The sequence below is a fragment of the Lepisma saccharinum genome, chromosome 21 (genome assembly GCF_977018435.1).
Source record: "Lepisma saccharinum chromosome 21, izLepSacc3.1, whole genome shotgun sequence".
NCBI classification, from domain to species: Eukaryota; Metazoa; Arthropoda; class Insecta; order Zygentoma; family Lepismatidae; genus Lepisma; species Lepisma saccharinum.
This window is the reverse complement of record NC_139249.1, coordinates 13,753,566-13,765,219: the sequence shown is the minus strand read 5'-3', so window position 1 is coordinate 13,765,219 and position 11,654 is coordinate 13,753,566. Positions and strand designations below refer to the sequence as shown.

The following is an 11,654-nucleotide window of genomic DNA, read 5'->3' as shown; positions in this document are numbered from 1 at the left end:
AAAAGGGAATTTTATCCAAAACACACGTCCATAATTGTCAGAAATGGATTAACTTTGCATTAGAAAGCCCGTTGACATTCAAAGGGAAAACACGGTAAATAGGGAAAATTGACGCATTCATTATGAAAAAAAAACGAATATATATTTAAAATTTCCATATATTTCAGATATTTGGCACACCTGCAATTGTTTACTGGCACGTGTATTTATTTATTCTGGTACTGATTATTCATTGGTTGCTGGCTGTGATTTGCGTGTCTTGACACACTGACGTTTACACGTTTATAACTTAAATACACTTCAAGTAATGTCCTTCCATTTCACTTCACCTTGGCGTTGTGGCATTGGTACAAGCTCCGTAGTGGATAAGAATTATATCTGAAAAGAGAAATAAAATGTGCATTAATGTTACTGTAAGAAATGGTATAGCGTGTTTAGATGTTCTGTACGATTATATACCCCTAACTGTGGTAGATGAAGATAACTATTGAGAATGTATACGAAATACTTGACTTTGCAACTTGATAGAAATGGAAAGGCAAAGAAAAACGGAAATAAACTAAAATGAAGGAGAGAGAGAGAGAGAGAGAGCGAGAGAGAGAGAGAGAGAGAGAGAGAGAGAGAGAGAGAGAGAGAGAGAGAGAGAGAGAGAGAATAATTATAACAACTTGGTGCATAGATTTCACAGTGGGGTAATTTTCAATGGCGACACCATTTTCTCTAGCAGCATATTTGTCATTATTAGTAGCGCGACTATGTTTATTACTTTTCAAATCCGTTATAAAATTAGTATCTCTATGTGATGATCATGCCAAACGTAACCTGGACTGAACCATCGAAGTCGGAATCACATAAACTCGACATGAAAATACGAGAAATGTGCAGGACAGTCAGTGAATTTCACGAGTATTTAAAAACCTGAAAAAGCCAGTAAACATTTAAATATTGTTGTTGTACAGTAGCAAGAATTACTAAGCAAATTCTCCATCATCATATCTATTCTATTTGTTTTACGCAACGAGAGCTTCAAGAATTGAAATGTATGCCAAACAAGCTGCTGACAACTTATGCACCAGCATACCATCCATTAAAAACATATACAATGCAAGTGAATGTAAATACTAAATAGTCATGGACAATTAACAAGGTAATACTAGTGTATGCCACTGTATTTGCGGTGAATATGGATTTTCACATATTCGGGTGTTCGTCAGTGAACAGAAATATGAATTATCGTGTTTCTTGTATCTGGAAGTACTGCTTCCATATTTCTATAAAAAAAATGTATTGTCGACATAGTTCAAGTTAAAACGTTTATGAATGGTTTGGAAAAATAATTCTGGAACCCTGATGGTGTATATTGCTGCTTAGCAACAACAACAACATAAAGGAACAACTGTAAATGCGTATTAATAACCTCTCCGAGCCATTTTAGGAAAATTATTTTCTCTCGTAACTTCGAGGAAGAACATTCACTGCTATCTACACAAAAACAACGCGTTTAGAGATAACATTCAGAAATCTAGCGGAAACTGCTCACCATGTAGTGTTGTTTTCCTGAATTTTTATCTTCCAGATAAGAAAAGATTAAAAAAACGCCATTATTAACACAAAAAGCAATAGATTTACCTTGTTTCGAGATGTATTTGACCTTTGGTAAAATTTGTCTCAACCTCTGTTTCTTTTTCTCGTGATTTTTCAAGTCCTCTATCTCTTTGTGCTTGTTTTACGTCGCTTTTTCTGCCACTTTTGGATAATCACGACGATGAGGATGAAAATATGATACATGAAATTGAGACACACACACATGGATGAAACCTGGAGTCCCAAGTAACACCGCCCCGTTAGCCTGCGAGAATGCAGTTTTCACGGTGTATTACGAATTTGTATTGTATTTTTACTCTTTAGCGTTGCCTCTCTGTCACTTCTAGCTAATGGCAACGATGAAGTTGAATGAAGCTGTATATAATTCATGAAGAGAGACACTCTACGAAATACACATGTCCAACCTGCTCGAACACGTAACCAGCCGAGCTATGTAACGAAGTGCTTTGTGCTACGATGCCAGCGGTTCCGGATTCGAATCCAGGCCGGGGTGTTCTTTTTACGTGTGTCTTCATCAATTTCATCATACCATCACTCATCTTCTCTTCCAGGGTGGCTACTCACCGGGAATTCCTTGAATTCCGGGAAATCTGCGTGAATTATTTGTTCCGGGAATTGTGCGTGAATTTCTCTCTGTAGAAGTGAAAAATTGCAACTTTTATTAATCCAAATCCCATTGAATTTATATACATAATTATAAATGACCTGAGTTAAGTTTTTTCACAATTTAGCTTTAATTTTTACCGAGGAGGAAAAGAAAGCTGCAATTTCTCGTAGATTATTAGCCTATGCCTATCCCGTAACATTTGTGACTTGTGTTTGTAGAGAGGGCCTCCCCGATGATGCAGTGGTAACATCGTCACCTTGTAATCAAGGGGTCCCAGGTCAGATTCCTGGTGAAGACACATAGTAGTTCGGTTCCCACTTTGAACTGTAGTTCCAGTCCCGATTAGTCTTCGTGTACTTTAAACACGAAATCAATCAATCAATTGTGTTTTTAGATTTATTTTGAGTCAGTATATGTGAGGTTCCAAATATAAATTAAATAGTTTAAAATACATATATCGTTTAATTGAATTTTTGAATATGTTGGCATCACACAGATCCTTTATATTGTTAGCGAGAGGCAGGGGCGCCGACTTGTTAAAATTATTGGGGGGCTCTGATCACAGAAATAAATTAATGAATGACTCATTCACTCCCTTTTTTAAGTTTTGGCCTCAGTGTTCGGAATCTCATGAATGCAGAATATTAATTGTCCACGGATGGATATGTCACAAGTTTCGTCAACCATAACAGCAAAATATTCCCGACTTTTAATATCTGCTACCACGGAGCGCCAAACAGATCTTGTCATGTTAGAGCCATTTGTAGCCCGAACGTCCCATCCACTACCCTAGTTCATGCACATCGTCTTTTGAAACTCTTTTTAGTAAAAATTTTAACAATACTCATAATTACATACTTAGTATATAGTAATAAGTCATGTGTTTTGCTGTCTCTGGTCATAGCCCCCCCCCAAAGTTGATGGTCTAGAACATTTCAAATGTGTATTTAAAGTTAAGTTCATGTGGCACAATTCAGAGTAAACTTTACAAGAGAAGCAAAATAATACATTAGATCCTCTTAAGCAAAATTATTTGGGGGCTCTGCCCCCACATCGTTAACATTGGGGGGCTCGACCCCCCCCCCAAAGCCCCATGGAGTCGGCGCCTATGGTGAGAGGTTAAGATGAAATATAGAAAACATCTGGTTGTATCCTTGAATTTTTGGAAAGTTCGCCTTGAAAACCTGGAGTTATACATGAATTTTATCATGGTCCTAGAGTGGCCACCCTGTCCTCGCGATTAGCCAAAAGTGGCAGAAAAGCGAAATAAAACAAATCAAATCAAACAAGTGCCTGGCAACCCCCTCGTTTGCGTAAAATATTCATCACCCTCTTCATCGTTTCCATAATGAACCATACAAGCATCCCTCCAGAAGTACCTATAATTTCCACTTCAAGCATTGCGTATAATCCATCAAAATTACATATATACATAATACATTTTTTTTCAGGAGCGTATATTCTAGGCTACCTAGGCTATCTGCGAAGCCTGAAGTCTAGAGAGTAAAATACAGGAGGAAAATCGAGTAGAAATTGTAAATAAAATTATTCATATCAGAGAAATGATGATGGTGATTCTGGTGTTGGCAACCTGATTTGCTATGAGTTGGCAACCTGATTTCCTATGAGTTGGTAAATTTATTTCTATTCATAGCCTACGACTATGTGACATACTGAGATAGCCCAGATCTTGGACTCAGTGTACGCCACTGATTTTTCTGATTATTTTGGGGGAGACACCCTACCTACTTACCAAGTTCACGTAATACACCACTTGGCCTGAATCTTTGGCTAGGAATTTCCTATATTCCTTTTCCGGAATGTCTGGAGTAAGAGAACGCGAACGCGTCCTTAGCGCACGTTGCGGCTGTGTGCCTCCTCCAATGAACGCGCGGAGGGGAGGGGACCGCGCGGAGGGGCGACTCGACTTGTCCAATAGTTCTGTAGTAAACATGACAGCTCGCAAGCCTACTAGGGAAATTCTGCATTCTGCACCCTTCCCCACCTAGTCTGGCCCCGCCCACAAGCTTTCGCCTCTGCGCGTCGCTACTCCGGAAAAGGAATATAGGTAAGAGTTCTTTCCTTTCTTCCTTTTTTTGGGGGGGGGGAGTGAATGCTACATATTTCATATTCTCAAGTATTCGACGGTGTCACTGTCACTGCCAACAGAAGTTACGGCAGTTAACACATTAATATTAATGTCCAGCCCTGTCCAGATGATTTTTTTTCATGAAAGACAGACGTAAGAAATACTTACTCTGACCACACTGTTGCGCACACCTAAGTTTCGCAGGGTTGCTGTACGTTGTGCTGTCCGATCCACAAACTGGGTTGTATTCTGAGGTTGTTGGGCAGTTGCAGCCAGCATTACCTCCATCACCCGTAGAAGGCCTTCTAGTAGTAGTGGTTGTTGTAGTAGTAGTACTAGTAATTGTAGGTCTTGGACTGTTACCGTTCGGTCTTCCTCCAGATGTGTTTGTATCTCCTGGGAAAACAAGACCGTTGTCCGAATCCTGTCCGGGTCTTCCCCCAGGGAAGTTGGGGTTGCCCGCAGGCGGCCAGCCACCCTGGAAGTTGTTATTTGGGAATCCCCCAAAGTTATCTTGGAATGGCCACGTGGGCCAGCGGTTGGAAAATTGACGTTTCCTCCTGGTGTGTTCCAAAAGCGATGCGACTGGATTTGCGTTCTTTTCGTATATGTTCTCGTCAACTACAGACCCTCCAAAGGATACTGGAGATCCGGATGCCGAAGTTTCATCTTTCTGAATCAACGAAGCCGTCTGAAACAGCAGGCAGCCTGAAAGATAGAGAGGACCATTGATGTATTGATTGTGAACTCGACTAAGCACTTTACATTGACAAGAACAGTGGCGTACGCAAGGGGGGGTTACGGGGTTTAAACCCCCCCCTTGAGCTTGTGAAATATTATGAAAAATGCTGTGGAAAAAATTTTAAATGGCCAATTTACCACAGTCAAAGATCTGGGACAATACTATTACTATCACTACATCTACTACTACTACTAATAACAATAATAATAATAATTTGAATTATTATTTCCATGTAGCATGGAGAAAAGCACAGCATTCCAAGCACACACGTCTTTCAGAGTGATGCCTTGAAAATAAGCACAAGTTCTTGAAAGTGAAATATGAGGGTAACTATGATTTAAAAGAGAAAAAAAATGTTTTGTATTTCAATACTCTGGCGTACGCAGTTTTTTTGGGGGGGAGGGGCCGGAATAGTAAATGTGGATAACACATGGCTTCGTTTTGGAGGGCAGGATGCATAATAAAATATTTCGTATTTTTGGAGCTTTTCAGTCTATTAAAATTGTATTCAAAGACAAAAATGGTAATCGGGACTCACTTTAAAAGAGGTTTCGTATTTACATATTTTGATTTTTAAAGTTCTTAACGGATTTTTATTTGAAAATTCTGATTTTCTCAAAATTTTGGTAGGAGCTGTAGCATCATCGGTAGAGGCATGCATATTTCATTTTTGACAAAAAGAAAACGAAATTTGAAATAACACATTGCAATGTTAATTTTTAAGGTTTCTGAAAGGTGTGAGGTGCATTTTCCTACCCTGTTTTGTCTCGAAATGATGCGAAATGAACTGCAAAATGCGAAATAGACTCTTAAACACGAAATTTACCGTTTATAGACCGACGCAACACTTTCTGAAGTCTGAAGTATCCTGTGTGTTATGCAATTCACGGAAAATTTATTAATTTTGCTGTAAATATTTGAAAAGCAAAAATGGACTTCTCTATACAGGAATAAACTTAATATTCTGGTAATGATTTAATATGCTATCAGAAGGGATATGTTTATTTTGTGTAATAGTGCAGTTTTTAAATCAATTGCGATTATATTCACATTTTTAAAACCAAAATGTAATTTTATATACCGCTTTTTCACCGCTATAACAGCGAAATTTCATTTTATTTACAGCTTTTGAACCCGAAATTGACTCTGTTTTTATACTGAAATTTTGCTTTTTTATTTACCAAAAGTATGTGCCTCTAACCATCGGCCATGCCTCTACGTACGCCAGTGTTCAACGAACATGTATTTTTTTTTGTGTGAACAATGAGAATTAACTAAAGAAAGTTCTTGGTTCGTTGTTAGAGGCTAATATATAGACAAAGGCTAGGCGGACAAGAATACAGTCACCAGTCTGCCTTCCCATTGTATTATTTACCGCAGCACGTTTGAATGTCTCTCTTTAAAATGTCTCACCTTGTTGACTAGACAATTATTCAAAGACAACAAGCTTAACTATTGGAAAATGTTTTGTTGGTAAGAACAGTGAGACAATCCAGATGTGAATTATCGGGGACATTTATGCGGGGAAGAAGCCGGAAAAATTCAAACCAATTTCGGGAATCGAATCCGGATCTCCCGCGTGATTGTCAGATGCTCTACCGACCAGACCACCGCAGCTTCTTGGATGAGTTCCATACTTTGATTATTTCAATTTATTTTAATATATTTTCTTCACCTTGAAATGTCTCACTTCGTTGACCAGACAAAAAACAAAAACAAAAAAAATGCTCCCAGGATTTGATAAAAATTGAATGATTAGAAAGTAATTTTTTTCTATTGTTTTCATAAATGGTATATTTATGTATATCTCTACTACATAATAGTAGTAGTGGTATTAGTAGTATTATTAGTAGTAATTCAGCTAATTAATTAATTATAAGTATTATTAATTAATTGTGATTATTATTATTTAATTAAAGTATAATAAATCAAAGGTAATATGAATTTGGAGAAAGTTTTAGAAATAACCCCCCCCTTGACGAAATCCTGCGTACGCTACTGGACAAGAATGATCAATGTACCGTGAGACTAAATTCGGAACATCTTCAGCTGATGAAACAACTCTTAACTAGCGAGCCTACCAACTAGGATGACCAACTACCCCATATTTATCGGGATTTCCCAACTCCCGGGTGCGTATTTACAAACCCTATAGTGCTGCAGAACCTCCAGCGATATGTGGCTTCTAATTGGCTCTCATTCCGGAAGTTAATCCAGTGTTCCCTCAAGGTAACGCTAGATGGCAGGGTTGAAATTGACAATGTTGATTTTAGAGATCCACCCCAACAAGATAAGAAAGCCCTTCAAACTGAGGTTAATTTTGAGCACATTTTTTTTTAAATTAAGGTTTTGAAAGACAGAAAATCAGAACTCTTCTAGAAGTTAAGGTTTTTCTTATTTAAAGTCACATTAGTGCAAACATTGTAACTACTTATGCATATATTTTCTATGTCACGTCCATGGTTGATTATACAGAAATGGATTTATTTAGTATATTTCAGGATTCCAAGATATGAAATTTCTCCTTTAACGCAGTAATCACTTCGTATAAGCTACAAGCGCTTTCAGAGATATCAACGTTATTATTCACGATGGCTTCATATTGATTTTTATCACCTGAAAACGATTCAAAAATATTTTTAACATTTTTTTCCATACAAATATATATTTCTTAATATAATTTCGACAATTTGATTATTACAAATTTTATTTCTAAATAATCACGAGTCTGGCCATACTTATCCTGTATACAGACAAATAAGGAACGACGGACAAGGAACATAACTCTTCCGGTGCGCACAGCCAATAAGACAGCGATATGTACCTCTGGTTCTGCAGCACTCTAGGGTTTGTAAATACGCCTCCCGGGTTAGAGTTATTTTTATTCTCCCGGTTCCGTATTGACGTTCTATTTCTCCTATATCATTAACGAAATTTCAATTCTTTCCGCTATGAGTTCGGCGAGCCATACAAAACTTCAGTCGACTGCATGATCTTGCACGTTTAGCTTTCAGCGGGTGTGATTGTGAATGTGGTTAAAACAGGAAGTGCAGAAAAGGTGGGTCAATATTTGCAGTGATTTACATGGCCGGGAAGGGGGGACAAGGGGAAAGGGGGAACGGCTCCTCCCCCTGGAAAATGAAAGTCAATCAATGCAATTTAATTTCAGTTATAGTAATACATCTTAGTTATTGCAAGGGCGTTGCAGAAACGTAACTTCAAACTGAAGGAATGTTTTTGAGGGGTCAATATAGCCCAGTCAAATTAGACAAAAAGATAACAATCCAGGAAAAAAAAATCTAAGAGTTTTGGAAATTGGTATGGTTGTTCGTTGGTACCTACAGTACAACATACTAAAAGTCCTGGAGGGTGGGGGGCGAGCGGGGGTGGGGGGAGTTGCCAATAAAGGCTTGCCCTTCCTCCTGTGCGCACGTGTATGGCAGGCCTCTTACACTCTTTCTGAGGAAGTTTTTTGAGTTTTTTAATGTCTTGCGTTTCTCACGTTCATGTCCCTTTATAACCTTGCACTTTTAACCTTTCTCAAGGATTTCCTTGCACCTTTTTTTAACACTAAGAAAGGTTTTATAGATAAGAGGACGTTTTCTCTTATACTTTGAAGGGTGAAAAAATGGCCATACGTGCCGACACATCCAAATATTTCAACAAATTCATTCAGTTTTTACTTTGGCTATTCCGTTCGAATATGAATGCAATGAATATTAAAAGCAATGAGTTGCAATTTTGACAAGACATTTTTTCTAACTTAAAATGAAGGATAACAATTTTTTTGGGGGGAGAGGGGTCGACCCCATTCCCTTCTCCACCCGACGCCCTTCAGTCTACGGGATATTCACCAAATCATAGTAGCCTTGCAATTCCCGGACCTTATTCTGTCCTCTTACGAGAAAGTGCATTCCAGTTAGAGATACATAGATACTGTTAGGGAATTTGAGGAGGTACCCATGACCCTCTGTACCCTCTGGAGAAAGTTAAATATTTTACATGGGTTATGAAGAAATGGTTGTTTATGAACGTTTCCCATTGATTTTAGCTCGCGGAAATGTGTCTTTGTGAAGTAAAGAACGTGTTACCTTAGCATGTCACTTTACCGTGTAGCAGAACAGCCCGAAGGCTTCGCGCAAGTGAATATAGCACCCAAAACGACTTTCCACAACCGCAGCTATAATTTTATGTAGTTAGGTTAGGATTGTTAGTTTTGGTACTCATAGTTTTTTTCGGTGTGTTTTTTCACTATTTTAGTGTACAAACAAACAGTTTTCACTACCAAAAAGCGGCGAAAGTACTCCGAAATTGCAGGTTTTAACTTACGTTGGCCATTCTTTGGGATCAAATATCTCCATTATTTGTGGTTTCCTAATACATTACGTAAAATATTGAAATTTGTCGATTAAAAAAAAACTACGAAATTCTTAAGGGGGTATAGTGGGTAAACGGCTCCCTTGAAGAATAAAATCCCCAGAAGTCACAACAGTGAAACTGTTTACGGAATGACAGCTTTTCAGCACATACTTTCTGTTCACAACCCTCTTTTACAGCGTTGTCAAATCCTCAGGGCTCTCACCATGACCTAGTAGTAACGTCGTCACATTGTAATCAAGGCTGTGTCCAAAAGGTACAAAGTACATACTTGAAGTACAGTCTTGACGGAAGTGACGTCACCTAGTGCAGTTCGAAAGCGCCAAGCAAACGAGTGTACAAGACCAGAGGACGCAGCACACGAGCGGTGCACACTTGCGATCTGTGCTTGCTTTTCATTTGTTAAAAAAATGGACGTCTGAAGTCAATCAGCTGGTAGTTGTAGTTCTTCCATTGTGTGGAAATGTAAGTAAACAAGTTTTTAAAATACTATGTAATTTTATTTATTGGTTTTATTCATATATGCGTGGTTTCTTTCTTCTATAGTGAGAAGGTGTTTAAAAGTGAGAAAACAATTTCTTTTCCCGCGATCGTAAACCATGTTGCGGAATGTGTGAAAATTAATTTGAAAGAGCAAATTTCTTTCATATTTCTATAATTAATAACGTGCTGTGTTATATAAACTGCACGCCGAGTCATGTGTGTGTTGTTCACGGAAAACAAGAGTGGCACATACAGTCGATGTTTGATAATTTTAGTTTCGAAGCAACTTTTGTTGCATTCCTCACTTGTGTTGGCGCTGCAGTCGAAGTGCAGTTCGAAAGCTTTCCGCTTCCAGGCTTCAAGACCGCACTGCGAGTATGCTCTCGAAGTATGCTCGCTTCAAGTATGGTCTTGCAGCTTTCGGACACAGCCCAAGGATTTTGATTTGATTTGATTTGCTTCATTTTACTTCGCCTTTTGTGCCACTTTTGGCTAATTTGCGAAGATGGGGATGAGTGATGATATGATGAAATTGATGAATGGACACTCACTAACATCCATGCCCAGGCCAGGATTCGAACCCGGGAGCCCTGGCGTCGTAACGCGATGTGCTAACCACTCCGCCACAGGGGCCAGCTGTAATCAAGGAGTCGTGGGTTCTATCTATACCACATAGTCACGAAGTGGTTCGGGCCCTACTTTGTTCAGATAGGTTAAACAGTGAACATACAGGTTAAAAGTGGGATACAAAACACACCCTCAACCGGGGATCGAATCAGGCACCTTTGATTACCTACCGGCAGCGTAGTCACTACACGAGGTCCAGAACATTCGATTTTCTGTGCAATACCAACAAGTGTTAAAAGCAACCGATTCTGGGGAAAATGAAAAATTAGCCTCATAAGTACGTATGACAATACACTTACCAACAACTGCAACAATTGCCAATCCGCACCAGCCCATGATGAACGTTGACGATTACACCGAGGTGCAGACAAATATCTTGTGCGGCAGGCCGTGAAAACTTCGAACCTTCCAGCAGGTGGCGTTCCTGAGGTAGAAAAAATACGTGTTTTGTTTCGAGGATATTGCGGGCAGGACGCTTGTCATGCTTCTACTCCACGTGAAGGTCACAGTAACCTGAGCTACTGGAAGGAAGATGACGTGTGTACAGCAGGAAATCCCCGCCTTTGACTGGTTAGGAAACCAGTTCGCAGTGGAGATGTTCGTCTTTGAGAAACAAAATCAAATGAAAAAACATATCTGTAACGATTTTTTTAAAAGTTTTAATCCGTGAAAGGAATACTTGAATCATTATTGTCCCCGATTAATTGATTTACTTCGTGTGATTGGGGACATTTGGACAGGAAGTAGAAGTCATGGTGTTTGCCGTAGAATTTCCCAACGTGTCATCTGCTTTTCTTCCTTTTCTGTTTCTTGTAGCTTGTTTGCTCTTGACCGCTCTTCAACATCCCTACGTTAATTGCATCGATGACAAAATTCTAATGGGATTTCAGAAACCCGGGTTATAGATAGCTATCTATTTTGTGAATATCCGGGTATTCGCCACCGGACAAATTGCTATGGTTGTAACGCTGTGTAATTAAGGCGTTCCGGGTTCGATCCTGGTGGAAACGCATTGCTCGTCGGTTTGGATCCCAGTTTAAACCGTAGCTCCAGTTCCGATTAACCTATCTGAGCATGAAGTGGACTTAGGAAAATCTTTTTGACCTGTGTGCGTGTGTTTCTTA

At 39.1% G+C, this 11,654-nt stretch overlaps 1 protein-coding gene across 1 annotated transcript; it reads right to left on the bottom strand.

Annotated features, from left to right (window-relative positions):
• Nucleotides 1–142: 142 nt before the first annotated feature.
• LOC146003912 (uncharacterized) lies at nt 143–11,039 on the bottom strand. The gene is made up of 3 exons (XM_083142397.1): nt 10,830–11,039; nt 4,470–5,009; nt 143–378 (listed from the first exon to the last, which is right to left on the bottom strand). Exons 1-3 carry the CDS (start codon nt 10,864–10,866, stop codon nt 326–328), a joined length of 630 nt encoding a protein of 209 aa, XP_082998523.1. The 5' UTR covers nt 10,867–11,039; the 3' UTR covers nt 143–325.
• Between the last annotated feature and the right edge of the window lie 615 nt (nt 11,040–11,654).